The 22,706-nt window shown below is 41.2% G+C and overlaps 1 protein-coding gene across 11 annotated transcripts in view; it reads right to left on the bottom strand.

The window, feature by feature from the left end:
- Positions 1-22,706, bottom strand: part of RCBTB1 (RCC1 and BTB domain containing protein 1) — a 48,591-nt gene that overhangs the window by 3,710 nt on the left and 22,175 nt on the right. For all 11 annotated transcript variants that reach the window (XM_081215027.1, XM_081215031.1, XM_081215035.1 and 8 more), the window contains 8 exons: positions 19,076-19,242; positions 16,273-16,431; positions 13,431-13,538; positions 12,784-12,926; positions 11,571-11,761; positions 7,657-7,783; positions 5,346-5,497; positions 4,434-4,564 (listed from right to left, as the gene is read on the bottom strand). In XM_081215027.1, coding sequence (XP_081071153.1) covers positions 4,434-4,564; positions 5,346-5,497; positions 7,657-7,783; positions 11,571-11,761; positions 12,784-12,926; positions 13,431-13,538; positions 16,273-16,431; positions 19,076-19,242 — 1,178 coding nt within the window. The remainder of the gene's footprint in view (positions 1-4,433; positions 4,565-5,345; positions 5,498-7,656; positions 7,784-11,570; positions 11,762-12,783; positions 12,927-13,430; positions 13,539-16,272; positions 16,432-19,075; positions 19,243-22,706) is intronic.

Genomic DNA, 22,706 nt, shown 5'->3' with positions numbered 1-22,706 from the left:
AAAAACACAGGGGTTAATCCAAGTATAATTAATAGTTGGCCCTCCACAATCACAGGTTCAACCAACCGTGGATCGTGTAGTACTGTAGTATTTACTATTAAAAAATATCGACATATAAGTGGATCTGTGCAATTCAAACCTGTGTTGATCAAGGGTCAACTGTATTCAACAAATGTTTAACAGTTTCAAGAATACTGAAAATAATCTAAGTCTGGGTTGTTTAAATAACTAATTACACCTTGGATAAGGCAGAACTTGGGAAAAGGAAGCACTGAACACACTTGAAGAGAGAAACTGGAATTTGCACATTCATTTGCCTGAACCAGAGAGTGGCACAGCCAAGCACATTCACTTCGCAACCTGAGCCAGTGTGCTATTGATGTTGACATGTGGATTAGATAAACACCCTTCTGATAATTCTTAAATACTATAAAAACCTACATGATCTGTTCACCTCATGCTGCAAACAATCAGATCTTCAATTACCTAGAAGAAAATGCAACTCTTACCCAACTAATAAGTCAACCATAACAGGACTTCTGGGCTTAAAAAAAAAAAAATTTCTAAGAAGGATGAGAAGGAGCACTTGACTAGTAGATGAAAAAAGTTCCTAAGAGTCTTCTCAAGGCCATGGAATAAGAAAGTGGGGAAGGGTGTAAAATCAAGGAGTCTAATATGGTATTCTTGGTGTTTTAGAAACCAAAGTCCATGTTTATGACATTCTGTGGTGAAATTATTGTAAAGTGGTTCTGGGGCAAATCAGATATCAGATTTGTTATAATTAGTAAGGAAGATCAAAATAAAATATTGCTATTCTAAATTTATAAATTTGCTCCAAATCTTTAAGCATTTAAATTAAATTATTCTAATCACTATACACACTCTGAAAATAAGTTGTTTTTCCTTTCCACAGATTTTCTTTAGAAACAAAACACAGAGAATTGATGGTCTTAATATCCACATTTTAAAAATGCTAATGCAGCCTTCAACGGAGTTCTTATCCAGCCTTAAAATCTAAAATACATGAGAGTGCTAAGACTTCCTGTGGAAGGACACTTGGCCAGGGTGAGACCTCTGTGTCATAGGCCACCCTTGAGACACATTTCAGATGGCAGATACCGAGAACCACACCTAACTGTCCAAACGTGTTGTTAAAATAATTAGATAACAAAACCCAAACACTATAGTCTCGAATTCACTTGATAGTATAGTTGACCCTTGAACAACGCAGGTTTGAATTGCGCGGGTCCACTTACCCAGGATATTTTTCAATAGTACATACTACAGCACTACAGGATCTAAGTTTGGTTGAATCCGCAGATGAGGACGAACCAGGGATATGGAGGGCTGACTATAAGTTATATGTGATTAACCCCTGCATTGTTCAAGGGTCAACTGTATATCAAGTACAAAATATTCCACATCAAAGTAGGTTTTGTTTTTTTTTTTTTTTTTGCTGTACGCGGGCCTCTCACTGCTGTGGCCTCTCCCGTTGCGGAGCACAGGCTCCGGACACACAGGCTCCGCGGCCATGGCTCACGGGCCCAGCCGCTGCGCGGCATGTGGGATCTTCCGGGATAGGGGCACGAACCCGTGTCCCCTGCATTGGCAGGCGGACTCTCAACCACTGCGCCACCAGGGAAGCCCCAAAGTAGGTTTTGATTTTGTTTTTCAGAATGTTTTTAAGTGTCTCACTATACTGGAAAAAAATTTTAAAGGTGCCTTCTCTCACTACCCAAAAAGTATTTTACAGTCTACTGATCACATAAAACTTTTAATTTAACCCTTTGAAAAAAGCAATAAATGCTGACCATCTGGCTTTAGCATGAAGTTTTCCAATACTCATATCCCAAATCAATTTTGGAATTAGATTCCTGGCTCATATTTATTGCTTCCCACCAGAAGCAAAATTTTAAGACATAGCTGCTCAGAAAGTAGGATTTTCTGGAAAGTTCTCTACTCTGGTTAAACAAAAAAAAATTCCCCAACTGTTTCTTCTAATGTTCAAATAGACACAGAAAACAAAAATCTCCTGAAAAGAAACAGTATAAATAGAAGCATTTCAAAATGTTTATAATGTGATCAGAACTATCACGAGACAATGTTTTATACGCATTTTCTCCCTTGATGTCGATACTTATTCAGGTTTGTACTAGAGGAATATTTAAGTGCTCCTCCAAGTCCTTCTTTACTTTATAAAAACGTGCAGAAAGTTTGACAATGCATTCATAATGCAAGGGTTCCACAACAACTAGCTTACTTTTTAAAATCTCCACAACTACTGAGTCAATACATTTTTGCTCTTTTTATGTACGTCCATTTGCTTCAAAATTCTCTTGTCAAAAGGAGGCATGGAGGAACCACAATAATTTTTATAGCAAAGAGAAGAAACATGAGAGGCAGGTAGTCTCCATCCTCCCAGCATTTCAACCAACAGAGTGAAGGGAAAGTCAAGTAGGGTCCCCAAGTTCAATGCCTGAAAACAACGGATTTTGCAGCTAATTTCCAATCTGTCTTAGGAGCAGCTTCCCATCAACTAATAGATGTAGTAAGTGGGTTTTATTTTTATATTCTAGAGACTTCATTTATTTACTTTCTACATTCTACAGTATTAAGGAAATAAAACGTAAAGCTACATTAGTCGATTACATAACTCCCAACACAATCAAAACCATACTACCTAGAAAGAAGGCTTTTTGCCTTCTATTTTCTTATTTTTCTACAGTGAATGTGTAATATTTGCGGGGTTGTGAGTTGTTGTTTGTTTGTTTTTACATTTTTTTAAAAAAGCAGAACTTCATGGTGAGGTGTTTCAAATATTACACATTCATTGGTTCATTTAACTCAACATACATTTCTGAGTGCGAACTATATGCCCGCACTGTGACAGACTCTGGGGAAGCACATGCATTTGTCGTCTCAAACAAGGGACAGCTTTTAATGTATCTATACTTGATATCAGAAAAGTGAAAACTAGTGAAGGAAATGATCAACCAGCCTGGGCAGAAGTGTAATAAGGCATTTTCTATAAACTTTTTGGGGTAGATTTTAGCTGAAAGTGAGAAAGAAATTTCCAGCAACTTGAGCCGAGATATCTGCCTCTGCCCAGGTGGTTCTGACTGGTTTTGGTCAGCAAGATGCTAATCCCAAGAATATGGAACTCATCAGCACTGAGGAGGAGTATGCTGAGACACAGAAGATTCTAAAGTCAATCACCAAATGGACAGAAAAGCCATGGACCAATTTAAAATTATATCATTGGGCAGAAATAAAATCTAAAGAAATAGCATTTCTAATAAAGATGTTCACGATGACAAAGCAAGGGTAGGAAAAAAACTATGTTTCCATTTCCCATTAGACATGATTGACTTTGATCATCATTCCATCTGTTGAAAAGGTCACAGAGAAAATCAGCTATATCTGATCCCCAAATGTGACAAAGATGAAGTCTATCCACCACATCTCCAAGGCCACAGCTGCAGATCTTTGCAGGTGTCTGGTAAATTCCCTGATACCAGGTAATCTGCCTCATCATATGATGACAAAATACCTATAAGAAAGACTAATTGTGCCATTTAGGGTGCACACCTTAGCTAGACATCTGTAACTCCAAAACTCTTGCTCTTTGACTTTTATTCTCCATGAATATGTAAAACCAACCATACCAGCCTTTAGTTCACTAATTATCCTTCATGTATCCTTCACGTGGTACAATCTTCATTCAGTTCAACAAACATTTATCATGTGCCAGGCACAAGGCACACAGATGGATAAGATACAGTTCCTGCTCAGAGGGAGCTTACAATCTGATGATATCATGGCTCTTAACTTAAAGAAAATGTACATAAATGTCTAAAACACAAGACTCCCAAAAGCCCATTCATTCAGAGACTCTCTAGAGATCCATCCATCAATCCAATATAAAAAGCAAACAAACAAAAAGGAGTCCAGAGCAAGCTCTTCACCCATGAATAACTGTGAGTGATAATTAGACGATGATAGAATTTCAGAGCATACACAGCTATAAATCACAGGGCAGCCTTGGTTTACGACAGGGGAGAGCTGGGGAGACAGCAAAGTGGATCTTAAGAAAAATATATTAAGCTGACCTGGAGAAATACTTGAAACTAAAATATGCTGTTTGTTAGTCCCACTAGGTATGGCACTTTATAGTCCAACCTGCAGTATAGCTGCTGGGACTTCGGTTAGCTTCCTATCTTAGGTAAAAATATAAGTAGAGAAACAACCATTTTTGAAACTATGAACAGAGAATAAAGCAAGCCAGATTTCATTTTTTAGGGGTCAGTCAGTTCAATGATTCCCTACATAGAAGTGAAGTTACTCATCATGCTTCTTGTCTCATACAAGAAAGGAGAAACGTGCTCACGGGGTGTTAAGGGCAGTTTGTGTTTCTGCTTATTATCTTATGTTACCTCTGCATCATATCTGACCGCGGCAGAGAACAATGAAAAGGCATTCTCCACAGTGATTCCTCGCTTGATAATGTGCTGACAAAGTTTCTTCAGTCTGTTTTCACAGTAAGACGTCGCCAAATCCAAAAGACCTAAAAGTAAAATGTGGAAAGCTTAATTGAGGTTACAATAATTTCCAATAATTTATAAATATATATATTTCATTTTGGTGAAGAATTGTGTAGATAAATCAGCAGAAGCTTCTTAGGGAATAACACTCTGAATTTTATTAAATAAACTCTCTTTTTCAGTCCATCCCTTCCCCACCTCCCAAACATACCTCTCCTATACTCACTTTATACAATTTCTTCTGTAGTACAAAGGAAGGGGAAAAAACTGAATTTCCCCCCTCATTTTGTTTCCAAAATGATAAGCTAAATCCATTAGCAACTTATACTTCAGTATTAAAAAAGTAAAATAAGACTACAGTCATATATGGTGTCCATAATTATTAACCATATCTGTACAATACTATCTTTAAAAAATTTTTTATTGAAGTACAGTTGATTTACAATCTTGTGTTAATTTCTGCTGTACAGCAAAGTGACTCGGTTATACACAGGTATACATTATTTTTTATATTCTTTTCCATTATGGTTTATCCCAGGATACTGAATATAGTTCCCTGTGCTTACAGTAGGACCTTGTTGTTTAACCATTCTATATGTAATAGTTTGCATCTACTAACCCCAAACTCTGAGTCCATCCCTCTCCCAAATACAGTACTATTTTTTAAAGGCATTTACTTCAAATCTTTCTTAAAAACCATGTAAAAACCAATAAACCTGAAACTTTTTACATTTCAGTACTATAAGAATACAGGGAGTTATATTTTTGACCCTGTGCCCTGGCCAGTCCCAACGTGGCTGGTACCTATAGCATCTTCAGGCGGCAGATCCACTGTATCTGTGTAGAGGTACTGGAGAAAGGCACGGTACACTGCGTAGGAAAACTGGTCTATTTCTATCACCTCCTTCATGTCCTCATTCCAATAAGACTGGAACATGGATCTAAAGTGCTCACACCTAAAACGGAACAGCAAAAGTTACCTAATTAAGTTGATGAAATCAGGGATAAACAAATATTACAGGTATGCTTAACTACTAATATTTGAGTAGTATTGGGTTGGCCAGAAAGTTTGTTCGGGTTTTTCCGTAAGATGTTACGGAAAAACCCAAATGAACTTTTTGGCCAACCAGATACATTCATCCCATGACCAAGAACCCAAACATATTCCGCAGGCAAGGGCTTTTATATTCACCTTTTACGTACACTCACTTTCATTTTTTATACTGCTATTAAATAGTAAGAATTATACATGGAGCCTAGAAGTACCTACCACTTCAACAGTACCACTGTTTGCATCTGATAGACCCCATTCAGATCAAGTTTTTCTGCTTGCTTCTTTTTTTAAAAAAATGTTGTATAGAAGGGCATTTTAAACAATGAAATTAAAAGAAACTCAGAAATGAGTGTTCAAACTTTTGATATATGTTCATGTCATTCAAATGATTCATTTTTTGTGTGTCATGTAATCAGCATATTCTTAAAACTGTTTTAAATGTTAACTGAATTATATTTAAGAGGATTTTTTTTCCATTACCTTACATGACAATTTTCCTTCTTTTCTGACTCATCTTCAAAACAGCCACCACCCCTATTTTGTTCCTTTGCTCTGACCTGATCCCCTCCCTCTCCTCCCAAGCTGGTTACCAATTTATTTATAAAACACATTCACTAGAATAGTCACATATTTCAAGAAAACCTAAATAGGTCTTTTTGTATTGTATTTCATACACAAATCCACCTATATGAGGAACTGATTTCTTTCTTTTGTTTATTTATTATTTTGGCTGCATTGGGTCTTCATTGCTGCACGCGGGCTTTGTCTAGTTGCAGCGAGCGGGGGCTACTCTTTGTTGAGGTGCGCTGGCTTCTCATTGTGGTGGCTTCTCGTTTCAGAGCACGGGCTCTAGGTGCGTGGGCTTCAGTAGCTGTGGCACGCGGGCTCAGCAGCTGTGGGTCACAAGCTCTAGAGCACAGGCTCAGTAGTTGTAGCGCATGGGCTTAGTTGCTCTGCAGCATGTGGGATCTTCCCAGACCAGGTATCGAACCCGTGTCCCCTGCATTAGCAGGCAGATTCTTAACTACTGTGCCACTAGGGAAGTCCCTATGAGGAACTGATTTCTGAATATTCAGTTTTCTTCAAGTATAACATACTTTATAATTTTTTAAAAATCACCTTTTCAAATCCTTTTAAAATGAGTTACACTATAAACACAAAAATACTTTCAATATCAGAATATTCAGAACACTAAAAGAATGGCTCCACTTACAAAGGAACTTACCTCATCTGGGAAGTAAAAAGATGCAGTTGTCTAAGCAAGAACTAATAGATGAAATCGGTCAGAAAACTATACAGGAAAGGAACAGACTGGCTGGCCACAGGTTCACAGATAGAAACATTTCCCATTCACCTTTTCAGTTAATACTTTGGTGCAGATACTTACTCCCTTAAAGTAATGAATGACATAGCTTTTCAGTTCCTTAAAACTTGTTATTTTGTAAATAAATATTTAACTACATTTTCAAAAAAGACTTGTAAGTGGCTAGTTTAACTCTCAATGGTCTGATTTTAGGTGCCTTTTTCTCTGTAATGGCAGCCTCAGTGAGCAATGGTCCAGGTACTAATAAATACAAAGTTCCCTCACATTTATTCAAAGAACTCCTGCCATTTACTATATTTAAAAACATTTCTTTAATTGGGAATTAGATGTCTCTCAGGGCTAGGAAGTCCAGTATTCCTAAGAGTTTTCTGCTTATGGAAAATGAATCTTTAATTAAGAGTAAAAAAAGATATATAGGCTTTTCACTGATAATCTTTTCTTAAACCTTATATACAAATTTTTTGATCAAAATAAGTATTCACGATCTCCTTCATCTGAAAAACAATACAGAAAAATACTACCACATTACACTTTTTCTAAAAGGCACATGAGTGCACACACACACAAACACACACACGTAACATGCAAAACTCTTCATAATGAATGGATTGAGTTGTGCCATTTCTCTCTACTACCAAGATTATTTCTTATTAGTCCCCATTTTGTGGAATAACAAAGAAATGGAGATTGTAGAAGAAAGTAAGGTTATTGATGACTCTAAACTCATGCGAAAATACCTGATTTTCAAAACAGCTTTATGGACATGAATATATTTCCCATCAATTCGAAACTTCAGATCGGCAGTTTCCGGACTGTCAAATTCTTTCTTCAGTGACTCTGCAACTGTTAAAAAGTCTTCATGCTCTGAAGGAAACGAGCACATTAATACAGGAAGCTCAGGAAACATGTTCAAGCTTTGAAAGACTTCAGAAAGATAATGATTAGCATGATGGATAATTCCATTAGATTTTTTTCAGAAGAGTTCAGACCTTACTCAACAAATCAATTTCACAGTATTAAATTAAAATCAATGTCACAGAAATTAAATTAAATTTCACAGGCTAATGGGGAAACAAAAAATCAGGGACCCTCACTGGCACTGAATGAAGGTACTATAGACACAGGAGACAGGTTTTGTTGCCCCCTGAGATGAGAAGGTGATTCTCAGCAGCTGCGGTTACCTAAGTGTCCGAAGTGTATAAACATCAGAAAAAAATACATATTTGGAAAGGCCAAATACAAGTCTGACATGCTAAGTTAGACATTAAAAACGTGTATTTTTTTTAAAAAAGAGAAAGTTATAGATCATCATGATTAGGTAACTACTTCTCTCAAAAATTGAGTGGTGCTCTTCTAAGGCTAAGAATTTATCAATTTTCCTCAAAAGAAACTCTAAGGACACCTTTGCTCTGCTTTGGGATAGTTTCAAGGAGTTGGTAAATTTGACTCAAGGAGTCCTAAGGAACAAACTCACCACTTAGGCTAAGAGTTGTGTTCTTTCACAGGGTGACCCTTTTCCCTCGTTATCTGGAATCTAAACGTCCTTCTTAATGCTCAAAATTAATGCAGTACAAGCAATAATCCTTACACACTATCTAAAAGCAGAGCAAATTTACTTAGTAGGAATGTATACTTAGAAAGAACAGCTTTACAAAACCATGATCACACTGCCTGATAGGAAGGTGTAAGTACATGTAATTCTTATATGTAAGTAGAATTGTGCTATCATGAAGAAAAGTAAAGGCACTTGTACAAACTCATGCAACACTTTCTTGTGCTTTCCATGCGTGAACAAAGGGAAAGAGGTAGAAGAAGGCTAATGGGGAAATTTTTAAAGTCCAGAGACCCCCGGTGGCACTGAATGAAGGTACCATCGATGTAGGAGACAGATTTCCACATCCCCCGAGGTGAGAAGGTGATTCTCAGCAGCTGCTATTACCAGGGCACGTCTTAGAGGAGGGACAACTGCTAAAAACTAGCCTGAAGCTTAACAAAGGAGCTTTCCACGAGCTTTATTATCAGAATCTCCCAAGGAAATATCATTTGCCTAAGCCCTATTCCCTTAACATACATCCTCCCCCTACCCTGACAATGCAGAGCTCTCTTGGCTGTGGAGGAGAAGTGGACAAGCTCTCAAAAACCAGGCTTTCCCTGACCCTGTAACCTGAATCCCCAGTGAATGAAAGAAAGGAAATAACTAAGATGGGCAGAGTCCAAGAGTCTAGATTGCTACCAACCTCCCCACCAAAAAAACAGCTTCTTATCAGTGCCTCAACTCCTGCATCTAGTCCTAAGGGTTGGACCATCTTGGTTTCTGGCAACAAGTATAGTACCTCCCTTCAGAGAAGAAATGTTCTTCATAGGTGTGAATTCATCCTCTGACTTTCTTCCCGACACTCAGCTGAGATCAGAAACTGAGAGGAAACAAACACTTCTGACTTTTGGCGGGTGCAAGAGAAAGAAGTCACCTGGGAGCTATATTCAAGGACTATACTTTTTCCAAACTTAGTAACAGAAAATATTAGGATGTTTGGTCTGAAAAGAATGTCTTTTCAGGATTAGGATTTTAAAATGCAAGAACCTGAAGGAAGACTTTTTTTTTTTTTTTTTTTTTTTTTGCAGTACGCGGGCCTCTCACTGTTGTGGAGCACAGGCTCCGGACCATGGCTCACGGGCCCAGCCGCTCTGCGGCATGTGGGATCTTCCCGGACCGGGGCACAAACCCGTGTCCCCTGCATCGGCAGGCGGACTCTCAACCACTGCACCACCAGGGATGAGGGAAGCCTTTTATAAACAGGTCCAGGTTAAGCAGTATATGGGACTCTGAGATGTGTACCGGGTCTATACATAGGTGTTATTAGGGCCAAAGAGTCCCATTCTACGAACTAAATTTTCTTTGATCACAGTATTCACTGCAAAAAAAATACTGTATTATAAAGAACCTGGAAAAGTTCCATTTGTTTCACTTTAAGTTGAGCAGCAGTTTCACTTTTCCTAAACATACTCTTGCCCCCATGACCATATAGACTGGTCACCTGATGACAGGACAGCTCCAGCTACCTGACACACCTGAGCATGACACGTTATTACAAGACCTTCAATATCAATTGCTGAGCAATCCAAACCCCGTGTTGTCAACAGCTATATTAATTTTCAAGCACAGGGTATCATGACACTTATTTCCTCTGCATCACAAACAAAAGAATGATTTAGAAGAAATACATTGGCAAAAAGGTAGAAATAAACAAGATATAAAAGAAAAAGAGATTAAAATCATCATGTTAATGGCTACTCAGCTTGATTACATTTTAACATTTTCAATCAACAATGGACCCTTGAAGAAGACAATATTCAGAAAAGGGACAGATTATATAACCAAAGATCAACCTGAATTCCACTACCCTTTTTTTTTGTTTTTAAGGCTGGGCAGTGCAGCATGTGGGATCTTAGTCCCCTGACCAAGGATCGAACCTGGGTCACCTGCAGTGGAAGCTCAGAGTCTTAAGCACTGGACTACCAGGGGAAGTCCCCCACTATCCTTTACAATACCTCTGTTTTGATCCCCTCCCAAAAAAACCAGTATTTGAGATTCATTGAAAGAAAAATAGGGAAGGAAATTGGAATTAACAACTCCACAAAGTTAACAAAACCACAAGTTCTTCATTTTTTTTAAGTTCATTTTTGGTTCATGTTATACTAGATTATGTAATAAGTATAACAAAAGCACTTAAGAGCAGGTTCCTCAAACAAATAATTTGTGCATGAACGTTCATAACAGCACTATTCACAATAGCCAAAAGGTGGAAACCATCCAAATGTCCATCAAAAGATAAATGGATAAACAAAATGTGGTCTACATATACAACAGAATACCACTCAGCCATAAAAAGAAAAGACGTACTGATACATACTACAACCTGGATGGGTCTCAAAAGCATTGAGTAAAAGTCAGACACAAAAGGTTGTACATTGTATGATTCCACTTACATGAAACATACAGAACAGGTAATTCCATAGAAACAAAAAGCAAATTGGTAGTTGCCAGTGGTTGGGGGAAAGAAAGAATGGGTACAGTGTGTTCTTTTAGGGTGATGAAAGTGTTTTAGAACTTGATATTAATGATGGTTGCACACCATGGTGAAGGTACTAAATGCCTCTGAATCGTACACTTTAAAAATGGTTAATTTGGGCTTCCCTGGTGGCGCAGTGGTTGAGGGTCCGCCTGCCGATGCAGGGGACGCGGTTTCATGCCCCGGTCTGGGAAGATCCCACATGCCGTGGAGCGGCTGGGCCCGTGAGCCATGGCTGCTGGGCCTGCACGTCCGGAGCCTGTGCTCCGCAATGGGAGAGGCCACAGCTGTGAGAGGCCCGCATACCGCCCAAAAAAAAAAAAAAAAAGGTTAATTTTATGTACGTGAATTTCACTTCAAATAAACTGAAAACACTGAAGGGGAGAAAATAATAAATCCATATAATATTCCATAACATTTTAATAAATCGTATTATGCAAATCTAATTTGGGGAAAGGTATTAAAGCTAACGGAGGATAAAACGTTTTGAACCTCAAACAGCCCACAGCCAGCGAACGTGCAGGAGCACTGCTCAGCTGGTGAGGCCCTTCACTGGGGGAAGCAGCCCCGAGCTTCCTCACCTATAGACAGGAGGCGCCAGGTGACGGCAGGCGTGGCGAAGCAGGCGAACACGTCGTCGGTGGAGGAGAAGTGGGTGAGGTGAGGCAGGGTCACCGACTGGCCCCGGCACTGGCCCCACATGTACACGTGCCCTCCCTGCGTCTTGGCTGCAGACGTGTGGGCAGAGTGGCAGGCCGCAATCTCTATTACCCTGGGAAGTTTTCAGAAAAATGCACGTCACTTCTTTTTCACAGAAGCCCAAGCGTGCCACACAAGGTAAATAAAAAGTTCATGCTCAGAACACCTCAAAAAGCCCAAGATCCGGGGACTTTTAGCTACCAAGTCATGCTGACAAAAGCAAAAGACTAGAGCAACAGTCCTGTGTGTCTCCCTTCCTGGCTGCCCCACTTCTCACGCTAACCTCATTCTGCGTTAGGATGAATAATGCACACTGTTGAGGGAAACCTGGATAAAGGGAATAGAAACCAAAGTAAATGAGGGAAGTGGACACTGGAAAAAAAATGTCCTGACAGTTCTGGAGGCTTAGACAGTAGCAAAAAAATATTGTATTCAATATACCATTTCCTTACAAATACAACTTTGTCTCTCACCCCCTACCAGTGCTCAGAACACTCATTAGGCTGATAGGCACTGGTCCGGGGGGCATGGACTCTGAATGTCCCAATCCAAATGGACATCAAGCCAAACTTACTACATTCTCCGTATGCTTCTTAGGCAGGGTCCCAGAATCAGAAGTCAACATTCTAACACTTAGTGGGTAAGACCTTACAATATGGCTGAACAAACATTAAGCATCTATTCCAGTAACACACGTTAAATCAAATCAATATTTAAACAGATAACGCCCTTTCAATGGCAGATTTTATTTGTTTAAAAGTTGTTTTAGTTGGCTCAAAAAGGAGAGTTTATACTACGCTTTAAATTTCAACATGGTGACAGACCTCACTTTCCTTCCCTACTAAACAGGCAACAAGAAGCTGCAGGCATCATACCCAGATGCATTAATGCCTACCAATCTCAGGTGGTTATCTGAGAAAGCTGTGTAAGGATCACGTCAACTTCACGTTCATTTTGACTGGTACAACACTCCTTTGTCCAAAATGAGAATGTTAATAAACAGAAGAGCTACAAAGCCAAAGACCACAGCTCCAGCACACACAGTCCCAAGTCCCAACGCACACACAATTCCAAGACATGGTACTGACAAGTTACCTTTCTTTCTCCACCATGATGTGTGCTGGGCTTAGCAGGTTATTTTTATTGCCAGTTCCCAGCTGCCCATACGTGTTAGCTCCCCAGGCATAGAGCAAGCCCTCATCAGTTAGTGCTAGAGTATGTGCATAGCCGCAGACAATCTGCAAGTAAATTTAAATGGTTACCATAAACAGGAGAACAGGAAGGGCAGGGAAAACATCTACTTAAAGATTACAGCCAGCTTCTGCAGAATGCCAATTCATCATCAGGTGTGCACTGACATTCTCTGCAACAGTAAAAAAAGCATTAGAAAAGCCTATACCTGAGACTACTGGATATTTTTCCATTAGTGGTTTTTTTTTTTTTTTTTTTTACTTATCAAGACCAGTGTGCCAGCACCATGGTCTTGCTTCCCATCATGGGAATTTAGGAAAGATATAATATTAAATGTGGAAGATGAAGGCACAGGGTATTCTTCAAAAAGACTTACTAAAGAGTAAATCTCTGCGAATTCCCTGGCGGTCCAGTGGTTAGGACCCCACACTTCCACTGCAGGAGGCATGGGTTCGATCCCTGGTCGGGGAACTGAGAGCCTGCAAATATTCCGCCAACTCAGAGCAGGGAAGATAGACGGGGACGAGCACCTAAGGGTCCACCATACGTACCTGGTTCACACAAACGCTGTGCAAAGCTGCCACTCTCACAGGGGTCAGCTGATTGCCATTGTTTCCCAAGCCTAGCTGACCATTGCCGTTGTAGCCCCAGCCGTATACCTTAGACAGAGAAAGGGGGAGAACAGCCTTTTAAAACTGCTGGTAAGAGGGAAGAGCTAAAAATGCCATCCATCTAAACAAATCAGATACTTTTTTCACTTCCAACACTCACATTCCACTAAATGTGATCCTACAACTGATCTCCAAACAGAAGATGCTTTAGGGGTAGGGATGACAGAATCTGGCAGTTTCTACTCCATAGCTTACTAGTTGGAGAGCCTTGGGCAAGTCATTAACTCTTGTTTTACGCATGAGGAAGCTGAGGCTCATTAACAATTACTAAGTACCTACTGTATCTCAGGACGTTGTGAAAGGTACTAGGAATAAGTCTTTGGAAACAGTTTAACAGGAGAGATGGACACATGCAATTTTTTTGCAGCCAGGTGGCAAGTGCTATAATAGAGATATAATCAAGGCACTACAGGTAGAGAGGAGAAAGGATTTAGCCACAGAAGAAAGTTTAGGCAAGACTTTTCTGAAAGCAGAAGTCTGAGCAGGGTTGAAGGCACTTCAGGGGGAGGGCACAGAACGTGCTGGAGACAGCTGGGGTGGTGGCTGGGGAGACACTAGAAGGAAAGGTAAGGGCCCAAAGGGCCAGAACACAAACCGAGGAAAGTGCAATGCATCTGTGCATCTCCCACTGAAATATTCCAAACTAGAGATCAATATGACTACATTTGTATTCTGGAAAGATCACGCTGGCGGCAACATGAAGCGTGACTGCGGCGTGTAAGACCAGAGGCAGGGAGACCTCGACATACAACCTCATCTCCCATCAGCAAACAGGTGAGCTCTGATGAGGGTCCAACGAAGGCGGTGACAGCGGCATCACAAGAGGGACCAGGAAAGAGGTTAAAGGAGACACGAGGGAATGTGGCGATCCCTTGGACGCCCTAAGCAAGAGGGGGTCATCAGCTGAAAGCAGCAGAGCTGGGCACAGGTTTGACAGCGAGTGTTAAAAGGTTTAGAATGACCAGCATGGGACATGGGTAAAGTACTGGTCAGGAACAGACAAAAGGCCTGGCTCAAATCAGAAACACGAGATATGGGTGGCAACAAGCCCCATGGCAACACAGGGCAAACGGGCATCGGTGAGGCCTTTCCAGTCAGGGTGACAGAGGGAAAAAGGGGACGTGGAGTTTAGGGTACTAACAAGAGATGGTTAATAGCACTTTCAATGTCAGAAGTCTAATAGGTTTGAACTTCCTGGGGAGAAATTTGGCAACAGCTATCAAAAATTCTAATAACATACTCCCTGACCCAGAAATCCTATTTCTGGGAAATTATTCTATAGACATACTTGCATGAGTGTGCAAAGATATACACATTCACAAACAGTAACAGAAAAGCAGTGCAACAAGGTTTATAAACAAATATAAAAAACAATTGAAAGGCCCATCAGGAGAGCTCTGGATGCGGGTCATGTGCACGAGGAAAACCAACATCCATAGAAAACTAAGAAAACTAAGCAACTATTATAATGGAAAGCAACTATCAATGGTCTGATAATAGATTCAGGTAAAACATATACGTTGTTAAGCAGAAAAGTTGCAGACTGGCAGAAAAAAGCAGTAGGTATAACAATCCCATTGTTTAAAGAAGGTAATTATTCTCAACCATACATAACTAACTATAGAGAAAAGTCCAAAAGGATATACATCAAACTATTAACAAAACTGAAGGAAAGGTATTCACTTTTTTCTTTGGATGTTTCATTTGTTTTCCTTTGTTGAAATAATCACATAATAATAATTTTAAAATTAAATTTATTTTTTAAAATAAATAAGTGGAAAATACTGGAATGGAGGATGTTAGATGACTATCCCAAGGAATTCGGAAGCCCTCCGGCGTGGTATCAGGATTGATTCAAAAAGTGAGCTAACAAAGCCGAGTATTCAGTAAACTCTAAACCACCCTCGCACTCCAATGCAGGACGCCATACGTCTGTGTCCAAAGAAGCACCTTTGAATAATTTTTGTGCACTGAGACAGGCACAGGTGGTAACAAGTCCACTGAAGTAGAAGCTTCAACCAGAATTATTTTATAGAAATAACGATCAGCTCAAAGGTGACTATGGTAGAAGGTCACTGAAAGGTGGGTTTTTTAAAGTAGCTAATAACAATCAGGGCGAAAAATTCTCCTTTTGCAAGTTGCTTCTTCCTGTGGACAAACATTCCAGATGTAGCTAGGTACAGAGCCTTCATGCCCATTAGAGTTACTGCTTATAAACATCATCAGCTAACTTTAAAGAGTGCACATTGCCTCTTGCCTTCGGAGATGGCCCGCACTCTGTCAGTGGAGTGTGTTTCTCCCAGGGCCGCTCTCACTTTCTGAGATGGACCGCATTCTCTCTATGCAATGAGTATCTCTCTGAATAAACCTGCTTTCACTTGGAAAAAAAAAAAAAAAGAGTGCATAGTTCACTTTTTCATTGGAAGAAAGAGGTAGTATTAAATTCTTTTACCTATTACATTAAATCACAAACAAATACCTATAAGCACTGGGCTATTTGGATCTGGCAAAAACACATTAGAACCTTTACTTGCAGATAAATCTTGGAATTTAAAAGTTCATAATGAGGAGCAAACATCCTGTGGTTACAACCTCAATCAGTTAACTATCTACGGAGCTATCAAAACAAAGCAGTCTTCCTTCCAGAATCGACCTGGAAAGAAAAGGACATTTCACTGAAGGAGGAGGTAGGAGGAGAAAGGGGGATGCAGACATCACTCACCTCACCATTGTCCAGAACAGCCATGGACGAGGTCTGACCGCAGGCAATGCCAACCACCCTCTTAATATGTAAACAGTTTGTAACTTTGCGAGGAGTTGGTTGATTTGCTGTAGATCCTGATCCCACCTGGCCACAGTTGTTATAGCCCCAAGCAAACACCTACACAACGGAAGGGGGAGAGAAAGAAGAGTAAGGGTGAAAATTCTACCTCTAACACACAATAACAATCATAAAATAAAAATAAACCCATTTAATGAGTACTTACAATGTGCTAAATGGTCCTAAGTGCTTTACATGCATTAACCCATCTAATCCTCATAGTAATCCTGTAACATGACCCTGGGATAGGTACTAGTATCATCCCCATTTTATACATGTAAAATAGAAACACAGAGAGGTTGAGTGACTTGCTTGAGACGCCACAGCTAGCAAGCAGAATTTACTACTAATCTGAACCCAAGCAGTCTAGCAGCGCTCTTAACCACTATGTTATACTGCCACTATAATTATGGCAGCTATATAGGATTTTTAATCCGGCATCAATAGGAAATGAGGTATATGCCACATAAGTATGCCACAGTGATATGAAAAAATCAGCCTAACTCTCCGGGCACAAATAGCCTTTTTTTTTTCATCAAAACTTTTGAAACCATACTATGCTTTTCCCTATCTCACTAATCACCAATAGGAGACATTATATAAATTGTCCTGATGACACAAGCCTACCATCATTGTAATTATCAATCATAGTTCCACGTCCTAGCACAGTCATGCTCACAAGTACTAAGGAGATGCTGTCCCTACAGGAATGACATGGGGCTGTTAGGCTATTCTTGATAACATTTTCTGAGTTCTCGTTTGCTGTCTGTCAGCTCCAAGCAGCTCCCCTCCTCAACTGCATCCTGCTTACTTTTGGCCTGTGATCGGCCGTAACCTGAAAACCAGATTTCTAAGGGAGAGAGACACAAATAGAGCTCTAAGCTAAGTTAAAGAAGAAAAACAAAACTAAAAATCACTTTAATTGTTAACTGAGCCTATCAAACAAGAGTGTGACCAGAGAGAAGAATTATAGAGGAGGGGGGGATGCTGGTAGCAGAGGAGATAACTTCCTCCAACACTAGGAGAATTTGTAAGGACCCCTCTCACCCCCTTCACTTGCCTGTGGGAAGTGGTCCTCACACATCCCGAGTTCCGGCTTCCACAATTCTCTTTTCCTCTGTCAGCACTTTCTATCTAAGTTCACGTGTCTGAGGCTGCCCACGTGATGTCTTAAAACCCACGGCTGATGTCTTAAAAAGAATATGCGCTACAGGTTCATTTCATAGGCACAAAAGAAATAACCTGCCATACTTCCTGAAAGTGGATTCACAGGACTAGCTAGTGTAATAATGCAAATATTTATCCAAAGTAGCATATGCTTCAGGTTAAAATAAACCAGGAATCCAGGCTGCAAAAATTAGCAAGTTCTAATTTCAACAATCATTCTTCTGCACTTCTTTTCAAATATCCCAAGTTCCCTTCCAATGCAGTTGCCTTTTATTTTAAAAATGGGGACGAGGGTTCCACTAACCAAGAAACAGACTAGGAACAGCAGATTCTGCACATAAGGCCTGCTAGGCCTGGCTCCAGCACATCCCAGCCATGAAAGCTTGATCTCCCTAAGGTGCTTTGATTTGTTCACCCATAACCTACCCTACTTGGTAAAATCACAGTAACAGCACTGAAGGACTTTAAACAGGGAACGATATGATCTGATCTGCATTTCATAAATCACAGGGGGCAGAGAAGTAATACTGCACAGGCAGACCAACTAAAAAGCTATAGAATAAAAGAGACCATGGCAACAGTCCAGGAGATGACAAGGCCTGACCTAAGGTTATGGAGATGGAGAGGAACAAGATGATACAAAAGACTGGAAGGCAGAACCAACAGGATGAGTAACATTTAAGATAAGCATGGAACTTGGGGGGTGAACAAGTTGTTCAGAACCTACTGGAATGTTGGTAAAGTTATTTTCTATGACATCATTACATTTACTGAAAAACAAAATACACCTTAGGGGATGGGGATCATTAAAAAAACAAAAGTATAGAACACTGTCATAAACATCTGATTTGTAATCTTAGCAAAAAGCATGAGACTCAACTGCCTTAAGAATTAACTCTACTGTCTTCAAAAGAGTGGTCCTGATCACACAATATAAGTCGTATTAGAAAAAGGGTTCATTCCCATACTGTTCTTAGCGACGCACACGGGGCTGCTATGTTCACACCATATCCAAGTACAAATATGGTCATTTTTTTTTGAAAAGCAAGGCACTTTCACAATAGCCAAAGGTAGAAATGACCCAAATATTCATTGACAGATAAACAGATAAACAAAATAGACAATGAAATATTATTCAGCTTTAAAAAGGAATGAAATTCTGCCGCAGGCTGCCACATGAATGAACCTTGAGGACATTACGCTGAGTGAAATGAAGGCGGTCACAGTGGACAAATACTGTATGATTCCACTCATGTGAGGTACCTAGAGTAGTCAAATTCTTAGAGACAGAAAGTAGAATGGTGCTTGCCAGGGGCTGGGAGTAAGAGAAAGTAGAGAGAGTTAATGTTTAATTGGTACAGAGTTTCAGTTTTACAAGATGAAAAGAGTTCTGTGGATGGATGGTGGTGAGGGTAGAGTAACAATGTGAATATACTTGTCACTAAACTGTACACTTAAAAATGGTTAAGATGGTGAATTTTATATTACATGTATTTTACCACAATTTAAAAATAAAGAATAAAAGCAGGGCACTTACCTCTCCATCAGCTGCCAGAGCCATTGAATGATGTGAGCCACAAGCTACTTCAACCACTTGCTTGATCAAGAGGTTGGTGCAGACTTGGATGGGAGCAATGCCTTGGTTGGTCGTCCCATTCCCAAGCTGGCTATATCCATTGTGGCCCCAGGCATAAACAACTCCATCTATACAGGATGGCGACACACAAAGAATCAGCTCAAAGAAGAAACAGTAACCCCTGTACTTTGCTCAACTCATCTTCCAATCTTAATTTCTTTTTGTGACATTGTGATTTATAAGAAATACATATTTGGTCATCCAGATTACAAAAATACACTTATCTTGTATATTTAGTCTTCACCCACAGTTCTTGTCTCACAGCTCCCAAAACCGGTGGAATATCCTAAGTGTTGAGAATGATAAGGGTGTCTTTTGTTATGTGAATGAGATAACTTCTGGAAGCACCTAAGGATGATGGGTCTGTTGCCAGAAGAACCAACCACAAGATTAGAGGGTTGGAGGGGAGAGGGGCTGGAGGCTGAATTAACTGCCACTGCCAATGACTTAGACAATCATGACTATGTAATGAAGCCTCCATAGAAACCCAAGAGGACAGCTAATTTTGGCCCCTGTTCAGAGAGTTGCCGTGTCGGGGAACCAGAACACTTACATGTGCCACTATGCCAGGCACCAGGCTCTATGAGGACGGAAGCGCCTTTATTCGGGCTGTTAACTCATATCCTTTAATATCCTTTTATAATAATCAGTAATCTAGTGAGTAAATGGATTTTCTGGAGTGCTGGGAGCCATTCTAGCAGATTAATCAAGCCCAAGGAAGTAATTCCCTGTCGGTCCAGTGGTTAGGACTCTGTGCTTCCATTGCTGAGGGCCCGGGTTCGATCCCCGGTCAGGGAACTAAGATCCCACATACCACATGGCGGGGCCCAAAACAAAGAAAAACCCAAGGAGAGGGTCACGGGAACCTCTGATTTGCAGCAGGTTAATCAGAAGCACAGGTAACAACCTGGGCTTGTGACCAACATCTGAAGTGGAGGGTGGCCTTGTGGGACTGAGCCCTTTACCCATGGAATCTGATTCTATCTCCGGATAGGTAGTATCAGAATTGTGTTGGATTCCTGGACACCGTGCTGGCACCCGAGAATTACTTCTTGTTGGGGGATGTGCGCGCGTGCGCACAAACACACACACACACACACACACACACACACACACACGAACTGGGTCCAGGAACTCTCTATTCAGTTGATGTCAGAAACAGGATTTGCAAGAATAGCCCTGGCTCACAAGATAAGGGGAAAGGAATGAGGAAACTTTGATTCCTAGATGGCTACCTAGTCACCATGGTATGAAACTGCAGCTGTGGTGCAATAAGTTACTAAAGGTAAAAGTTACCAATGCCGTTTAGAAATGGGAGTAGACGCAACTCCCAAGGAGTTGGCTCAATGGATATATAAGGAAATGCAAAATAAGAAGCACACTAAATAAACAATTCCTGGGACTTCCCTGGTGGTCCAGTAGCTAAGACTCCAAGCCCCCAGTGCAGGGGGCCCGGGTTTGACCCCTGGTCAGGGAACTAGATCCCATGTGCCGCAACAAAGATCCCACATGAAGCAACGGAGCTCCTGCGTGCCACAACCAAGACCCAGCACAGCCAAATAAATAAATAAATACTTTAAAATAAATAAACAATTCCCCGCTTATTTCATATGTAATAGCCAAAATAAAAATAAAAGAAAGTGCTTGGCCTTGATGCTGATTCAAGCTCAGATTTGGGTCAATCTGAGCTCCAGCCATTAGCCTCAAAGCTGCCTAGAAAGGGAAACATTATGCAACAGAAAGTACCTCTAGTACCTCTGCGTCGCCAAGAAAATAGTTACCATAGGAGAAGGGCAAAAAAAAGAAACAACTAAAAGCAAGGGATAGGGCTTCCCTGGTGGCGCAGTGGTTGAGAGTCCGCCTGCCGATGCAGGGGACACGGGTTCGTGCCCCGGTCCGGGAAGATCCCACATGCCGCGGAGCGGCTGGGCCCGTGAGCCATGGCCGCTGAGCCTGCGCGTCCGGAGCCTGTGCTCCGCAACGGGAGAGGCCGCAACAGTGAGAGGCCCAGGGCAAAAAAAAAAAAAAAAGCCAGAAGGTAAAGACTAAGGTAAGAAAATTGACCAGGAATGCCCTGGGGCAATGGTAAGGAAGATTAATCAAGATAAAGATTGACCTAGAGGCCAGGATATTCTGGCCCGACCCCCAGCAAGGCACCCAAGGGCATAAGCACATGTGTGGGTGAAACAGCCAGGGGGAGGAGAGGAAACTTTTCTGATACAGGACCCCAATGCACTGTGATTCCAAAACCTGTTGGTGAAGTCTTAACAGCTAAGGTTAGAATGGGGGATACAGATCGGTAACAGCTGATGGAACTCAAGTGAAAATCTGAATGAAAACTGGGGTTTTGGAACAGATTCTGTGTGACGTGGACGCATCCCCCTTACCTGAACGTAGTCTTGGGATGGATACTACATCGGACTGGGGACTGCTTCCCCAACCTAACATTGTAAAACAGAAGGCATGTAAATCTGCCCTCAGGCCGGTTGTACTGGGCGCTAGATGGGAACCACTAGAACTGCCTGAGCCCGCACAGGTGCTTAACTTAAACATACAACACCTCGTGGACAGAAAGAGCTCACCATTTTAATTAAAGCTGGAACACTGGTACCCATGCACTCACCGTACGGTAACCCTGTGAGGCCTGGGGAAGAGGCAGGTGGCCCCTAGGGGCTAACAGTAGTCTATGGAGGCGTAAATAAAGTTGTGCTGCCTACAGCCTCAGCAGTTCTGGTCGTGGCTTCAGCCTCAAAGAAGATGCAGCAGGCCAGGAGAAGCTGGAACCCAGGGGCTGACCTTGCACATGCTTCCTTCTCAATCTCAGAAAAAAGCCAGCAGCAGTTTGCCTTCATGTGGGGAGGATCCCAGTTTACTTTTACTGTGTCGTCACGGGGTTATCTGAACTCACAGGTTTACTGCCACAATTTGGTCAGAAGGGACCTGGACTTGACACAGGTCTCAAGTGCAATCATACACTATATTGATGACATTATGATAATGTCGGAAACTGAAGAGCAGGCAAGGAGCGATTTGAATGCCATGGTGACACACATGACCAACTGGGGCTGGTTAATAAATCCCACAAAGGTCCCAGGGCCTACCCAAACAGTAAAATTCTTAGGAATAACCTGCCGAAGCCACAAGGAACATTCCACAGGAGGCTAAACTAAACTGCTGTTGCCACCCACCCCTAGGACCAAAGAAGCAGCAGCAAGACAGCATTTGGGTGGTTTATCTGGCATTTGGAGAATACATATTCCACATCTGGAAACAATGCTAGCTCCCAGCTATAAGATTACCCGAAAGACAGCTGTATCTGAGTGGGGACCTGCGCAAGAGCAGCCCGTGTCTGAATTAGCAGAGGGCGGCAGCTCTCCCAATGTTTATGGGGCTTTACGGCCCCATCAGATATGATTCTGAGGGTATCTGCCACCTGCATTCTGCAACAGGAGCTTATGGCAAACCCGGGAGCACCTCCCAGCAGTGACCACTGGGATTTTAGACAAGAGAATTCCCAGATGCCACTGTCTGG

This window comes from Mesoplodon bidens (genome assembly GCF_964165515.1).
Source record: "Mesoplodon bidens genome assembly, chromosome: 17".
NCBI lineage: Eukaryota > Metazoa > Chordata > Mammalia > Artiodactyla > Ziphiidae > Mesoplodon > Mesoplodon bidens.
Note: the sequence above shows the minus strand (reverse complement) of the source record. Positions and strands in the feature narration are given on the sequence as shown.